Raw genomic sequence first — 16,490 nt, 5'->3', positions numbered from 1 at the left:
GGGCGAAGCCAAGCGAGGGGCGGAACTCCGCAGGGGGCGTGGTCTAGGAGGCGGGGCCTGGACTTCCCGGTTCCGCAGAGGCAGGCTGCGTGCTGACGCAGCACGTAGGAGCGGGGGTGGGGCAGGCGGCCGGGCGGGTGGCGGAGGCGCGGGGCCTGCTCCCGCCGGCACCATGGCCAAGACCGTGGCCTATTTCTACGACCCAGACGTGGGCAACTTCCACTACGGTGAGGGAGCAAGGCTGTACGCGAGGGGCTTCGGGACGCGGAGGTTTCGAGGCGGGGGCTAAAACTCCAGCGACGGGAACTGACGAACTCTCTTCTCCCACCCCCAGGGGCAGGGCACCCTATGAAGCCCCATCGCTTGGCATTGACCCATAGTTTGGTCTTGCACTACGGTCTCTATAAGAAGATGATCGTGAGTCTCCCCATCGCTGCTGGATATTGAGGGTGCGGGCGAGCTGTGTGGCCATAGGATAGTTGGGCTGCCCTGAATGCACCAAGTGCGACCCACCCTTGGGGTGGGGGGCAGGGTGGATGGAAGCAGCCAGGACCACCCGCCATCAGCGGAGTGTTGGTGGGTGGGTCCACCGACTTAATGGAAATTATTTTTTTACCTTAGGTCGGCCACCCTTTGACCTCAGGTATATCAACCTCGGGCCTATGGTTAGGGTGGAGTGGGGGGTGGTTTGAAGAGAGAAAGTGTTTCCTCCCCAGCGTCTTAGGATGTGGGCAGTGCTGTGGCTTCAGGAGAGAGGGGATGGATCACTTTATCTGGATGTGCGGTGTTCCCACCGCAGTTCTCACCCTTTCACTGCCACCTCTAGCCACCTCCAAGGAGCTAGAGCTCCAGGGAGGACTCTGGAGCCCTGTGTGCAAATGTGCATGTGTGTGTGGAAGAGAGCGGGAAGTGTCCTGGGTACTTCCCTACCAACTTAGAATATCCCCCACAGGGTTCTACTTAATTGCTACCCAATCCTCCATCTCCCAGATACATACATGGAGGTGGGCAATCCCCAATTTGGAATTTATAGTTGTGATAGGCGATTGTAACAGTTAAGCTCAGCCCTCATGCGTCACAAGGGGAATTAGTCAACAATATGTTGTCCACTGTGCTGAGGCACAGACAAGTGAATTAGCTACAGAAAAGACTGAGGTGATGTTAGTGCATGAATCTATGACTCCCTTGAAATTGTTTGCTGGTATGTACCCATGTGCATTTTCTGGGGAGAGAAGCTTTTTGTTCTTGCCCAGTTTCTAAAGGAGTGTGTGAAATTCCCCCAAAGGTAGTAAGTTTCTAGCTTAGCACTGTGGCTCTCCTGGGTTTTGATTAAAAGGTTGTCATATATCCCATATTATTTAACTCTAAAATTAAGAATTCAGAGAAGAGAGAGGATGGAATCAGAGGCAGGGGGAGGAGATGAGTATGAAAAGAATAAAAAATAGGTGGATAAAGGCTCAAGGTTGAGAAAAGATGGGAAAGATTAGGCTGGAAGTGGGAAGGAGAAGGCAAGTGCACTGGTGTTTAGGAGGCTTGATCATAGTACCCCAGCTGGCTCATCAGAGCCTCTCTTCTTCACTGACCTTTGCTTCATAGAATAACAAGGATTGGAGGGGTAAGGGGACTGCTGATGTGTGTGGATGTGGACAGTCCACTGGGCTGGGTTCAGTGTGGGCAGTCTCAACCTAATGAATGGGACTGATCTCGCCGGGGTTCACCTTATGTTTCCATCCCGAGGTCTTCAAGCCATACCAGGCATCCCAGCATGACATGTGCCGCTTTCACTCTGAGGACTACATCGACTTCTTGCAGAGAGTCAGCCCCACCAATATGCAAGGCTTCACCAAGAGCCTTAATGCCTTCAACGTGGGCGATGACTGGTGAGGGGAGAACTGGGATTTTTAATGCCAGCCATTTCAAGGAGAACATTTGAGTGAGGTCTTGTGGCAGCAGTGGGAACATATGAAGGGGGTCTGTGTCAGTGAATCATCATTTACTCATTTGTTTATTTGACAAATAATGGCCGTTTGCTCTAGGCCAGGCCCTGTGCTAATTGTTGGCAATGCAGTGATATATAACAACAAAATTTAATATTACAGTTGTGCTAAGTCCTGTGAAGGAGAGATATGTGGCTGACTGAGAGTGTATACGCAGGAGAATTACCCATCTTGGGAGTTGGCTGGTCACTAGAGGCTGGAGGAAGTAATGGAGGTTGAGGGGAGATCTGAAGAAAGAGTAGGAGATAATTAGATGAAAGGTAGTTGGGCACATAGGTGGTGAGGGCAGAAATATTGTGGGAATTAGGGACAACATGTGCTGAGGGTCTGTGAGAGGTTGGTGTGTTCCTCATTTGAGGAACAGAAAAAAGGTCATTCACTGAATATGAAAAGAAAAGTGATCTGAATCGCGGTTAAAGAGATGGGCAGGGCCTTTAAAAATTAAACAGCCTCATGATGAATTGGGGCTCTTATCCCTAGAGGAGAGGGAAATTATCAAAGTGTTCTAAAAGCAAGAGAGTGATTTACATTGAGGGAGGTTTACACTGAGCTGAATCATATGAAAAAGACTCAAGAGTTGGGCCCTGTGGGGAAGGGAACAGATAACAAAGATAAGCCATTATCCTTGCTTACATTCTCATATATATTCATGAAAACATAGCAGTCATAACAGCTACCATTTACTCAATTTATTTTTAGACTTTTTTTTAAAGGAAAATTTCAAACATTTCTGAAAAAATAGTACAGTGAATTCCCGTGTATCCTTCACCACCTGAAACGTTTATGAGCATATAGCCAGGCTTGCTTCATCTGCGTCCCAGATTATTTTAGTTTGGGTGTTTTTTTTTGTTGTTGTTGTTTGTTGTTGTTTTTTTTTTTTTTTTTTTGGAGGGAGGGGGCAAGCCAGCAGGGGCAGGGTGGCAGGGATGCAGAGGGAGAGGGAGAGAGAGAATCTTAAGCAGGGTCCATGCCCAGCTTGGAGCCCATTAAGGACATGGGCAGGCACAGGGCTTGACGCCAGCTGGATCTCACCACCCTGAGATCATGACCTGAGTAGAAATTAGGAGTCTAATGCTTAACTGACTGAGCCACCCAAGAGCCCCTGCATCTCAGATTATTTTAAAGCAAATCCCAGATGTCACATTTTTTACCTGCAAATATTTTATTGTGTGTCTCTAAATGATACTCTTAAAAACAATCATGCACACACACACACACACACACATTGTCATTATCACACCTAAAAAACAGTAATTCCTTAATACCATCATATTTGCAATCAGTATTCAAATTTCTCTAACTGCCTCCTAATTTTTTTCTTTTTTGCAGTTGATGTATTTAGGATCTAAATAAGGCCCATACGTTGTATTTGGTTGATACGTCTCTTAAGGTTTTTAAATCTGTAATGTTTCCTTCTCTAACTTGAATTTCTTCCTTTTTTTTTTTTTTTAAAGATTTTATTTATTTATATGAGATACAGATAGTGGGTGAGAGAGAGAGAGTGCGCTGCGGAAGGAGGGGCAGAGGGAGAGGGAAAAGCAGACTCCCCTTGAGCAGGGTGCCTAATGTGGGGCTTAATCCCGGAGCCCTGGGGTCATGACGTGAGCCAAAGGCAGATGTTTAATTGACTGAACCACCCACATGCCCCTGTATCTTGAATTTATTTCTTGAAGAAACCAGGTTGTTGGTCCTATAGAATTTCCTATAACAGCAACTACTGAGTGCTTACTCTGTTGTGCTGAGGTTTGCTGGTATATCCACTTCATTCTTACAGCAACAGTGAGATGTAATAGTCCTTTGCCTTAATTTAGGGATAAAACCAAAATTTGAGGAGATTTGGGTAACTAACCAGAGTTAACAAAACTGATCAGTCAAGGTGGCAGGATTCAGATCCAGAGACCTGGTTTTTATTTATTTTGAATTTATTCTATTTATTTCAGTTTTTTAAAAAATTATTTATTTGACAGAGCAGGAGCACACAAGCAGTGGGAGTGGCAGAGGGAGGGTGAGAATCAGGCTCCCCGCTAAGCAGGGACCCCCATGTGGGGCTTGATCCCAGTACTCTGGGATTAGGACTCAAGCCAAAGGCAGTTGTCTAACCAACTGAGCCACTCAGGCACCCCCAGAGCCTTGGTTTTTAAACACTACACTGTTTCCCTGAAAGATCCTACTGATGGAAGCACTTCGGGCTGGAAGATAGAAGGCTGGCATTGAGCACCTTCCCGGGCTTATCCCTACACCCTTGTTTTCACAGAATGCCTTCCTGGAATGCCCTTTGTTTCTCATTCAACCTTTCCAAGGCCTTCCTGGCCTTCACACCACCTTCAAGCTTCACACCACTGAACCTTTTTTTTTTTTTTTTTTAAATTAAGATTTTTATTTATTTATTTGACAGAGAGAGAGAGATCACAAGTAAGCAGAGAGGCAGGCAAAAAGAGAGGGGGAAGCAGGCTCCCTGCTGAGCAGAGAACCCGATGTGGGTCTCTATCCCAGGACCCTGAGATCATGACCTGAGCCGAAAGCAGAGGCTTAACCCACTGAGCCACCCAAGCACCCCCCACTGAACCTTTCTTGACCACACCAGGCACAGAGATCTGTCCAGTACACATTGCAGTAGTCATTTGGTGCTTGGTTGCATGCTGTCCTAGGAGATTTCTTGTTTTGTTTTGTTTTTTAATGATTGCTGCTACTGTTGTTTCCGAGCTCACTTTGCAGGTGTGGGAATGCAGAGTCAGCCCTAAGGCCCCAGCTGGGGCTCTATAAGTGCTCTGTGCATTTAGGGAATACTACCACTCAGCCCTTGGCACCGCATCAGTTGTACTGTTCGACTTAAGCTACAGTCATGGTTATCTCTGTATTTCAGATGAGAATCAGGTATTTTCCCTTTTATTTTTGATTGTTTTCAAATTAATCTAATATAAAAAGCCCAATTATACTGCAAGGCTTTCAATGGGGAAAAAAAAGTCCCAGATCTTTGCCTCCCACTCATAAATCCCTCTCCCTAGGGGCAGCCACTTTCAGCTCATTTAGCTATTTCTTCTGGTATTTATCTTTGGGTTTCAAAGCAATGATACTAATCTACTGTTACAAATAATCTGTGATACTTAAGTAATGCCTACTCTGTGTCAGGTAGCATTTTAAATGCTTCAGAGGCATTAGGTCATTTAAGCTCCTCAATCTCTGTGAATCAGGGTCACTTATTGCCTCCTTTGACAGATGAGGACACTTAGGCACAGAAACTATAAACAGCTTATCTAGTCTCATGATCATTGGTAGGTGTTAAAAAGTCAGGCTTGAGGGGTACCTGGGTGGCTCAGTTGTTAAGTGGCTACGTTTGGCTTGGGTCCTGGGATTGATCCCTGTATTGGGCTCCCTCCTTGGTGAGGAGCCTGCTTCTCCCTCTGTCTGCTGCTTCCCCTCCTTGTGTTCTCTCTCTTTCTCTGTCAGGTAAATAAATAAAATCTTAAAAAAAAAAAAAAAAAAAAGAGCCACACTTGAACTTAGGTAGTCTGGCTCTAGAATCTGGGCTCTTAAATCAAGCTGCCATATTATCCTGTCTCTTATAATATGCTTGTGTTGCTATTTTTCCACTTTTCAACTTCAATCATTGCCTACAAAGCCCTTAGTATGGGAAATGAGCATTTAGTCTCCTCATACTATCACCCTGGCTTGCCCTCCTGTCCCATCTTCACAATATAGTTAGATCACAATTTTTATTAAATAAGCATTCTATGTTTACATTGTTAGAATCTTGAAAAATTCACTTACTATAGAGTCTAATAGTATACTGTGGTTTAGTCTTACTTCCTGTATATCTTTTTGTTTTTCCTAGAGTTGATAATTGCATTGTTTTTTCATTTGCTTGGTTTTCTGGGTATTAATCATTAATTCTTCCCAGAACCTTTGAGAAACTATGAAACTCTCTATAGCTTTCTTTATCACATGGTCAAATGTGTCAGCTGCACCATTTTCTATTTTTGAGACTTAAAAGTAAAAATCTTTTAAGCTTTTCTTTTTCATAAGTTAAGTTTTTGAAGGTATAATTTGCATGCAGTAAAATTCGCCAGTTTTAGGTGTGCAGTTTGAGAGTTTTGTTAGTATGTATCAAAGTATACATTATTTTCATTTTCCCACAGAGGGCTCTTATGCCCTTTTATAGTCAATGTCTTCTCTTCAGCTTACCTCTAGGTGACAACTGATCTGAGATATGTCTCTATATTTTGCCTTTTCCAGAGTTTATATAAATGGAGCTTTATAGTATATAATCTTTTGTATCTGGCTTCAGGCCTCTCCTTTTTATAAAAAAGAAGATGGTAATAATTAAGATTAATATTTATCGATGTGTAGAATACTAGGTACCACACACTGTGTTAACTGTGTTAAAGGCTTTCTGTGGATTATCATTATTACTATTTCAGGTATATAGGAATGCAGCTCTTGCTTAAAAATGTGACTTTTTTTTTTTAATATTTTATATATTTATTTGACACAGAGAGAGAGCGAGCGTGCACAAGCAGTGTGGGGGGGGAGTGGCAGGCAGAGGGAGAGGGAGAAGTAGGCTCCCTGCTGAGCAAGGAGTCTGATGTGGGGCTTGATCCCAGGAGTTTGGGATCATGACCTGAGCTGAAGGCAGACTTAACCAACTGAGCCACCCAGGCGCCCCAAAAATGTGCGACTCTGAAAGAATGTTATTGAACATTGTGTTAAAATATGAAATACATAAAAGAACATTGAAAGAGAAACAAAGTTTATGTTCCCTCTCAAATTATTTCTTTTATGGCATGTGTTCTTAAGTACCTAGAAGCTGCCTACTTTTCTTTGCAACCAGGATACAAACCCCCTGACAGAGTGAAATGCTTTTTTACTTCCCATCCAGTGCCTTACACAGGGCTTGGTATACAGTCCAAAATATTTGTTGAATAAATTTGCAGATAACTTAGGTATATAGGGGCTGGGAGTTTATTGAACAATGGAGGTTGGAGGGGTGTGGACTCAGGGGAGAGGTGTAGGAAGGGTCTAGACAGGTAAAGGGCTCTGACTTGCTTCTCTTCCCTGCAGCCCAGTGTTTCCTGGGCTCTTTGAGTTCTGTTCCCGTTACACAGGTGCATCTCTGCAAGGAGCAACCCAGCTGAACAACAAGGTGACTGTGGCCCCGAGTCCTGTTCTCCCTTTGGGGTGGGTCCTTCTAACCGAAGGCCTTAACCCTGACCCTGAGCTTCCAGCTTTGTGGGTGGGCGAGGAGGACTGTGAGTTGGGTGTTTGTTTTTCAGATCTGTGATATTGCCATTAACTGGGCTGGTGGTTTGCACCATGCCAAGAAGTTTGAGGTAAGTGAGGAGTTGATGGGGGAGACAATGACTGCCCTGGTGTAGGTGGTCAGGATGATAACAGGGGGAAGCTGGGGAGAGGAATCATTACTGCATTGTAAGATCACTGTCTCACCACAGGCCTCTGGCTTCTGCTATGTCAATGACATTGTGATTGGCATCCTGGAGCTGCTCAAGTAAGTAGCCTGGGAGGAGATGGAGGGACTTATGAGACCCATGGCCGAGGCGGTATCTCACACTGTGCTGGCCCGTGACCCGTTCCTCCAGCCCCACACTAGCTTCTCCACCGTTCTTAATGCTTTACTCAGACTACTTTCCCATGCCCTGCTGCACACTCCCTCCTGCCTGCTCACATTTCAGTCTTCACTACACATCCCTCTCCTGTCCCTGCCGCCAGGCTGGAGTCCAGAGTTGCCCGTAGGGAACTGGTGGTATTAGGTTTCAGGTGACTTGGGCTTCATAATTCCAAACCTTGTTTTGGGAGTTGTGGGTTGGGGGTTTTCTTGCTGGGGTTCCCCTCTACCTCAGACTCTGGCTTGGCTCTCATCCCAGGTACCACCCTCGGGTGCTCTACATTGATATCGACATCCACCATGGTGATGGAGTTCAGGAAGCCTTCTACCTCACTGACCGGGTGATGACAGTCTCCTTCCACAAATATGGAAACTACTTCTTTCCTGGCACAGGTATGGGAGTAGGGATGATCATCCCCTTTACACCCTCAGCTCTTTGCCACGACAGCCTCCTGCTCAGCCTTCAGGTCTTGGCTCAAGTGGCTTCTCTTCGGAGAGGTCCATCCTGACCACTGCAGTTAAAGTAATCCCTCCTTCCCTATTACTCTGTCATGTCACTATGCTTGCTTCTCTCAGAGCACTCACTGCTGTTTGTATATATGGCAGTGTTTTGTTCTGTTTCCTGTCTCCCTTATCATGCCCATCCCCCAGGAGTATAAGCTTGGTGGGATTTCATTCATTTCATTAGTTCTCTCTATTGCTGTAGCCCCAGTGCCTGGTGCACAGGTTGGCTCATAGTAGGCCCTCAAAAATTATTTGCTGAATGAATGCAAGCCACAAGAGATGAAGTGTCTCTAGAGAGTGTGTGGTGGAGGTACACAGATGTAGTGAGAGGCCCTCGGTGTACAGATTGAAGTTGAAGCAGATGGGTTGTGGGTGTCCCCTGTGTATAGCTCCTACCCCCTACTCTCCACTTGCCTATAGGTGATATGTATGAAGTTGGAGCAGAGAGTGGTCGCTACTACTGTCTCAATGTGCCTTTGCGGGATGGCATTGATGACCAGAGTAAGTATCGAGGTCATTTCCCTGCTTACTAGGCCCCTTCGTCCTCCTTGAATTAACGTCTTCTGCCTGGTATTGTCTACTGTTGGGCCAGGTGTCCTTAAGGATGAACCCCCCGGAAATTGTATGCAACATATTTATGTGTATGTGCATTTTTTCTGGGAAACGGGTCATTAGCTTCCATCAGTCACTCAAAATGGTCTGGGACCCCATCCAGAAGCTTAGAACCAATTATTTGGTTCTTTGGGTTGCCCCTTTTCCTGGGCTACATGCTCTCTCAACCCCTTTTTTCCTTTTGTTCCCTGTCTCCCCATCCCCTTGGGGTGCCAGGTGCCCATCTTTGGCCCTCTCCCAGGTTACAAGCACCTTTTCCAGCCGGTTATCAACCAGGTGGTGGACTTCTACCAACCCACATGCATTGTGCTCCAGGTAATACCGCTGGTGCTTTTTTAAGAGGGCTCTGCCTGGGCTTAGGGGAATAGAGCAGGGAGAAGGATAGCCCCTGCGTTTGTCGGGGAACAGAAGTGAAGGACATCTGGGTCATTCTGATCAGTCATCTCACTGCAGCTGCCTGGGGTTTTGCTTTTCACAGTGTGGAGCTGACTCCCTAGGCTGTGATCGTTTGGGCTGCTTCAACCTCAGCATTCGAGGACATGGGTGAGACCTGCTCTCCTCTGTCCCTGGTTTTCAAGTGGGTTTGGGCCTCAATACGTGGAGTAGGGGTAGTTGGGGAATGGGCCATAGGAAGACTAGAAAGAGAGAGTCACTCCCAAGCAATGAGAAGGGTCCATGCGGAGGAACTGAGACAGGAAAGAGCTGGTGTAGCCAGCCAGGAGATGAAGTCAGAGTGGGGAAGCAAGATCACAGGCAGCAGCCTGGAGGTGGTTTGACGGGAGGCCCAAGAGGTTGGCAGTGGTGAGGTCATGCAGAGCCCTTAAACCCTGGTGAGAAGTCTGGATTGAATTTCAAATATGATGGGAAACTGTGGGAAGGTTTTAAACAGGGAAATGACATGATCCAATTGATTTTTTTTTTTAAAGATCTTACTTATTTACTTGAGAGAAAGAGAATGAGAGACTGAGAGTGAGAGGGGAAAGGTCAGAGGGAGACACAGACTTCCTGCCTATCAGGGAGCCTGATGCGGGACTTGATCCCAGGACTCCAGGATCATGACCTGAGCCGAAGGCAGTTGCTTAACCAACTGAGCCACTCAGGTGCCCTCAAATTGATGTTTTAAAGTGACTGCTCTGACTGCTGAAAGGAGGAAGGCTTGGGGGTGGGGTGGGGGACAGGAGTGGAAGTGTAAGGCCAGTTAGGAAGGTGTTGGTGTTGCCCAGGCAGCAGACGTCATGCCTGGGTCTAGGTGGAGGAGGCGGCCAGTGAGAAGTAGGTGATGGGAGTTGTATTGTGGAGGCTGGAACTGACAGCACTTGCTGGTACTTCGATGAAAATAGTTGATTAACAGATGAGGTGCCAGAGTGGGTGTTGAGCTGGAGAGAGGTGGGAACGCCCAGTGTGTTTCAGTTTTTACTGAGACACACCATATAGACAATAAAGTACACATATCTCAAGGGTATAACTCGGTGAATTTCACTACCTAGATCAAGATTATGGAAGCTTCTCTAGTTCCCTTCTGCCCTTTCGAGGCAATACCTAGAGACGTATACTTTGCCTTTTGATTACTTCTTCCAGCCATTCCTCTGGTTCCTTCTAACAGGGAATGTGTCGAATATGTCAAGAGCTTCAATATCCCTCTACTGGTGCTAGGTGGTGGTGGCTATACTGTCCGAAATGTTGCCCGCTGCTGGTGAGCATGCTCCCTGGTTTTCCTTCTCCCCCTTGTCCTATGTGAGTTGGTGAGTTGGGGGCTCCCTGAGAGGGCTGGAGGGCCCACTTGCTCAGCCTAGCCCACTTTGCTGTTTGGTTTCAGGACATATGAAACGTCACTGTTGGTAGAAGAAGCCATTAGCGAGGAGCTTCCCTATAGTGGTAAGGACCACTCTCTGATAACCCACAGCAGGAGGCATTCTCAGAAGACCTCCAGAATGGCATAATTTCAAGGCAGATGGGAATTTAAAAATTTTTCTTTTTATTACAGATAGGAAATTTGACACTCTAGGAGCCCTGCAGACTAAATCGCTGAGTTCAGAGCAGGGAAAAGATTAGACAGCTATTATGCAGGGGTTTTGGATGGGAAGGAAATAGATTGGGAAGTCTTGGGACCTGGTTGTCTCTGTCTGAGCCATGCCTTCTCTTCTAATCTCCCTTTCCCCATTTAGAGTACTTCGAGTACTTTGCCCCAGACTTCACGCTCCATCCAGATGTCAGCACGCGCATCGAGAATCAGAACTCACGCCAGGTAGCAGCTGAACCCAAAAAGATGAACCCAGGGGTGGGGAGGGCCTAGGAGAGGTACAGGATATGGGGAAACTGGAGAAACCGGAGAAGAGAAAAAAGTTCTCAGCTGCCCTGTCACTGTTAAAACTAAGACACAGCCCAGGTTAAAGTAGAGGCAATCGGACTGGGGGGATTAGAACTAGGATCATAGGGGTGGGAGTCAGCTAGAAGGGTGGATGCTCTGGGAATCACTCACTCCGTATTCCAAATCCCCAACCAGTATTTGGACCAGATCCGCCAGACAATCTTTGAAAACCTGAAGATGCTGAACCATGCACCCAGTGTCCAGATTCATGATGTGCCTGCAGACCTCCTGACCTATGACAGGACTGACGAGGCTGATGCAGAGGAGAGGGGTCCTGAGGAGAACTACACCAGGTCTGGGGCAGTGACTTGAGAGCAGGGGTTTCCAGCAGGCTTGTCGGGGAAGTTAAGAGGGAAAAAGTATATTAGAAGGCATTAGCTTAGGGACGCCTGGGTGGCTCAGTTGGTTGGACAACTGCCTTCGGCTCAGGTCATGATCCCCGAGTCCTGGGATCGAGTCCCACATCGGGCTCCCAGCTCCATGGGGAGTCTGCTTCTCTCTCTGACCTTCTCCTCACTCATGCTCTCTCTCACTGTCTCTCTCTCAAATAAATAAATAAAATCTTAAAAAAAAAAATAAAAAGAAGGCATTAGCTTAATCATCCCTGGCTTACTTCCTTTGGGATGCCTGCCCTTTGCTCTTTTGTAATCCCCCACTCTTTCTGTATGTGTGATTGTGGCATAAATAAGTAACATATTTATTGTCAGAATTTTAAACGGCACCAAAATAATGTTAAGCTTGCATTCACAGGATCCTAGACCAGTTCCACAAAGTAACCAATATTAATAGTTTGATTTATATCTTTCCAAATAGACTTTTTCAATAGGGTTTAAGTATACTATCCAGCATGCGCATAGTAACACAAATATACATACACATGCATTCTTAGAGCTTGTGCATCTTTTTTTTAAAATGCTATTTGGATCTGTACTGGTTTTTTTTTTTTTTTTTTTTTTAAGATTTTATTTATTTGACAGAGAGAGGTCACAGGTAGGCAGAGAGGCAGGCAGAGAGAGAGGGGAAAGCAGGCTCCCTGCTGAGCAGAGAGCCCGATGTGGGGCTCGATCCCAGGACTCTGAGATCATGACCTGAGCTGAAGGCAGAGGCTTAATTCACTGAGCTTAATTCACACGCTTTTAAACAGCGTATTTTTCCATGTGATTATATATAGATCTGCTTCATTATTTTATCAGCTGCATAATATTCCGCCGTGTGGCTGTAGCATAATTTAACTAAGTACCATAGATGGCATTTGTATTATTTCCCATTTTTTCATCATAACAAAGATGTGGCCCTGAACCCCCTTCTGTGTGTATATATATATATATATATGTCTTTGCATGCTTGTGTGAGTGAATTAGATTCCCAGAATTGTTTCTACTTAGGTCAAAGGCTGCGTGCACTAAAATTTTTGGTATCTGCTGCCAAATTGCCTTCCAAACAATCTGTAAGGGTTTATAATCTTTCCAGCATTTTACTGGCTCCTTCCAGGTTCGGAGCTCTACAAGTCACTGCTCACATACTGCTATTTAAGGTCCTTTGATTTCTTTCCTCTGTTCATTTTTTTCAGATATAATAATTACATTTACAGTTATTTTTTTTTTAATCTTTATTTTTCTGAGATATATACTAAAATACAGATGCATTGAATTAGGAAAAAAAGAAATTCGGGTAGAGGTGTTTTTTTTTTTTTTTTAATCCCAGAATAGGCTTTTCTGAAAAATGAAGGGAAAAGACAGCAGAACACAGAAGTGGAGAAACGGATGCACTTAATGGAGAACAGATACCCTTACGTGGCTGAGGGATAACCACAACTGGACACTTGCACCTCCCACTCACTGTTAGAGGTCTGAGCTGACTCTGCTACAGAGTCACATGGCCTTCTCACACCCTTCCAGAATCTGCTTCTCTGTATCAGAGGTCAGCTTCCATATCTCTCCTTTAGGCCTGAGTTTTATTGCTTGGACCTTCGGGACTAGTCCACTCCTTCTCCTCCACGAACACTGCTTTATTCCCACTCCTGGTTGAGGAAGTATCTGAACATCTGGCCTCAGGATTCCTTTTTAATGTCTCACCACCTTGTCTCCTCTTTGTCAACTTCTCCAGATCTCTGAAGCTTGACTTCTAGAAATTGATTTTCTTAAAAACCTGCTTTAAGTTACTCCTTTTGGTTGAGTTTGGCTTTTTCATCTGTGGTTCTAGGCTGGAATCTGGGCCTAATGTCTGTACGATACCACCCCCTCTCAACAGCCAGCAGCAGCTCAGGCCTCTTCCTGCCCTAAGCCCTCCCTCCCTGTCAGACCACCCACCAAGTTCCTGTTCTTTGATGCCTATAGCTCCAACTTGCGTATCATTTGCAGAGTAGTAATAAGAGGAGTTACGACTTTCTGTGGGTTTGCTAAGAACCAGACTCAGTACTAAATGCTTTATATTAAAACGTACATACCATCATGTCATCATTCTGCTGTCATCAGACAACCCTGAGAGGTGGCTGTTAACATTCAGTTACCAGAGGAGGAATCTAAGGCTCAGAGAGGTTAAGTAACTTGCCAGACATCCTAAGGCTAGTTAAATACCAGGGCTGAGAGTCAAACCTGAGTCTCTGACTCAACACCTCCACACCTGAGGCACTCAGAAGTAACTGAGACATTGCTTACCAGGCAGATAGGGCCTTTCCTGACTTTGTTCCCCAGCTTCTCTTTGATGACTTTCTCCCTTCTTTCTTAGTTATCAGCTGTGGGCAAGGTAATTTAGTTTTCTGTGTTCTCCCAGAGAGGAGTTTTCCAAAAAGAAAGAAATGAGTATTGAGTACTTACTGGGCCCTGTGTTGCTTTCACATCACTTCACTCGCTTCTCTGCTTACAACTCTCCTTTCCATTGCTCTTAGAACAAAACCCCATTCTCTGATCATGGCTTTAAAGACGTGCTGGTGCTTACCTATGTCTGTGGTCTCATCTGTAACTACTCTCCTCCCTGCACACGGCTCCCCGCCATCCTAGCCTTATGCTCTTCCTAGAATACATCAGTCTCCCTCCACCTGATAACTCTGTATTTGGCTTTCTTTGCAGCTCAGAATGGGCTTCTTGAGATCTCTGCCTGGCCAGCCCCTTCTCAGACTTGAAGTCTTACCTTCCTAGAACAGCTGTCTCTAATAATTCTGCCTGGAATGTGCCCCTTTCCACCCTTCACTCTTGGTCACATCCCTTTATTTCATTGTGTCAGAGCACTTGCCAAGATGGGAAATTATCATCTTTATTTATTGACTTTGTTAGTTGTCTTGTTTATTCAGTAAGTTTATTGAGGATAGGCAGAAATTTTATCCAGCTTATTATCTACCATATCGCTATGGCTTATGATGGTGGCTGGCATGGAGTGTCTCTCCATAAATGTCTATTTAGACTGCATGAATGGATGGGATGGATAGTGACCAGTATCTGCCAATAGGAGAAGAGTGGTTCCTGTATAAAAGGGGCCTAGGAAGTGGTTCCGGAGAGGGTAGCTGTGTGGGAGAAGGTGAGAACCTGGAGAATAGGACCCTGATTTGTCTCCCTTGCTTTGCAGGCCAGAGGCACCCAACGAGTTCTATGATGGAGACCATGACAATGACAAGGAAAGCGACGTGGAGATTTAAGAGCAGCTGGGCTTGCTCTGTCCTGAGGAATTCCTTTTTACCTCTTGTTTGGGCAGGAGGGAAAAGATGTGGCAGCCCCAGCCCTCATGGTCACCTTCTGGGCTTTTACCAGTGCTGGAAGAGGGTTTGGAGACCACATCTGGTATTTGAACCAATGTCCCCTTTCCTCTTCTTCCCAAGGCCTGACAATGGTACTTATTAGGGATCAGACAGGGACAAGGATAACTTCCTCTAGGATATCCTGGGTAGTGGGCCCTAGAGGCCAGTCCCTGCCATTTTGGCCCCCTTACTCCTTCCCTGCTTCCCTCCAACCTGGAGACTTTTAGGGATGAAGGTGTAGACATGGCTGATGTTGCCGATTTTCTTCTTCCCTGGGTTCTCGTACTGCAGGCCTTGTTTCCAGTGCAGGTGAAGAGTGATGGATTTTAGTGTGCTCTGGCTCCCTAACACCTTAACCCCAGATGATGGAAAGTACGGTTTTGAGTCGGGGGGGGGGGGGAATGTGAAAATGTCCTGTTCTAACTTTTGGCTTTATGTCCATTTTACCACTGTTTTTATCCAATAAACCAAGTTGGTATTTTTTGTAACTTTTGCCTTCCTGGGAATATTCTTAATTCTTGCTAGCCGACTGTGTGTGAAAGGAGGGGGGGGGTGATGATGTATATAATAAAAATCGTAGTTAACATTCATTCAGCACTTATTTAGGCCCTGTGTATGCATTCTACATGGATTGTGTTACTCATATATAAGGAGTTAATAGAGCATTGTAATTATCAGTTAGATAAATGTGGGCAGATTATTGGTTTAAGAGCGGGAGTAGAAGATGAGTTCAGGTGTTTGAACTTGGGTGTTTGAAATGGTGTGATGCTAGTTGGTGAAGATCTACTGGGATAAAAGATGTCAAGTGCTTGTCACTGTGCCTGACATAAGTAGTTCCTCCTTATTTTAATGTCTGTGTAAGAGCGATGGTAGATACTATAGTAGCTGCAAATGTGGACCTTTCCCTAGAGCAGTCTACAATCCAGTAAGGAGTGAGATAAGTGATATAGCAGATGTAGACAGTGGTATGAGAAGGAAGAATGATAGATGGATCACTCCTTTCATGCTTTGATCCTGTCTGTCAGTACTCTAGCTAGAAAGTACGTAGTTTTTGAGCTGTTTTGGACAAACTGAGTTTGAAGGGTGGGCTCGACAGTTCTTTGCAATCGCCCCCAGGCGATTAGAAAGTGGAATGCAAGAGATGAAGGCCAGCTTTCTGAGCCAGCCAGCATTGGAGAGTCCCTGTAATATCCCAGGCTCTAGCCTGAACACCAGGGTCTCAGAGTTGTTGAGTCACTGACTCTACCCTCCAGGAACATATATTTAAAATCTTTTCCAGCTGCAGGTAAGATAATTAAGTCAATACTTTGCGGGCCTTCTGGGTGCCACATAACTTTACACAAGAGGAAGAGATGTAGCTGGGAGAATGGATGAAATTAGGGAGAAAGCAAGCTGGTCAATCAAAGAATACTCTTGGAGAACACCTGCTCTCTTCACTCAGGTTTGGTTTATGTCAGTAAGAAATCCTGGTCAAACAGGACTTCACAGACCTGGGTTTAAATTTTTGCCATTTATATGTCCTTGGGCAAGTCACTGTAACTCTCAGAAGTCCACATTTTCTATCTGTAAAATGGTGAGACTAGAGGAATCTATCACATGACAATGTGAGGATTCAGTGAGGAAAAACAGATTTTTGTTTTTTAAGATTTTATTTATTGA

The 16,490-nt window shown here is 45.4% G+C and overlaps 1 protein-coding gene across 5 annotated transcripts; it reads left to right on the top strand.

Moving 5' to 3' along the window:
* The first annotated feature begins 107 nt into the window (after nt 1–107).
* On the top strand, nt 108–15,319 carry LOC111156912 (histone deacetylase 3). Of its 5 annotated transcripts, none has more exons than XM_022518042.1 (15): nt 108–227; nt 335–417; nt 1,738–1,880; nt 7,056–7,137; nt 7,268–7,324; nt 7,445–7,500; nt 7,877–8,010; nt 8,542–8,622; nt 8,975–9,048; nt 9,212–9,276; nt 10,337–10,426; nt 10,550–10,608; nt 10,899–10,978; nt 11,237–11,394; nt 14,663–15,319. In XM_022518042.1, the coding sequence occupies exons 1-15, from the start codon at nt 173–175 to the stop codon at nt 14,730–14,732; spliced, it is 1,287 nt and encodes a 428-aa protein (XP_022373750.1). In that variant the 5' UTR covers nt 108–172; the 3' UTR covers nt 14,733–15,319. The 5 variants fall into 5 exon arrangements, with proteins under 5 accessions (XP_022373750.1, XP_022373753.1, XP_022373752.1 ...); XM_022518045.1 differs by lacking the exon at nt 14,663–15,319 and adding an exon at nt 12,811–14,613 and having other exon boundaries at nt 109–227; XM_022518044.1 differs by lacking the exon at nt 14,663–15,319 and adding an exon at nt 12,806–14,613 and having other exon boundaries at nt 109–227.
* The last annotated feature ends 1,171 nt before the right edge of the window (nt 15,320–16,490 follow it).

This window comes from Enhydra lutris, unplaced genomic scaffold (assembly GCF_002288905.1).
Source record: "Enhydra lutris kenyoni isolate GAN:26980312 unplaced genomic scaffold, ASM228890v2 scaffoldscaffold50, whole genome shotgun sequence".
Lineage (NCBI taxonomy): Eukaryota > Metazoa > Chordata > Mammalia > Carnivora > Mustelidae > Enhydra > Enhydra lutris.
Note: the sequence above shows the minus strand (reverse complement) of the source record. Positions and strands in the feature narration are given on the sequence as shown.

What these genes read in the sequence shown, in the direction of transcription:
- LOC111156912 (XM_022518042.1), top strand. Translation starts at nt 173, where the DNA reads ATGGCCAAGACCGTGGCCTATTTCTACGACCCAGACGTGGGCAACTTC. An exon ending in CAACCCAGCTGAACAACAAG is followed by an intron (nt 7,138 to 7,267) that starts GTGACTGTGGCC and finishes TTTGTTTTTCAG; the next exon opens with ATCTGTGATATTGCCATTAA. An exon ending in GGCATCCTGGAGCTGCTCAA is followed by an intron (nt 7,501 to 7,876) that starts GTAAGTAGCCTG and finishes CTCTCATCCCAG; the next exon opens with GTACCACCCTCGGGTGCTCT.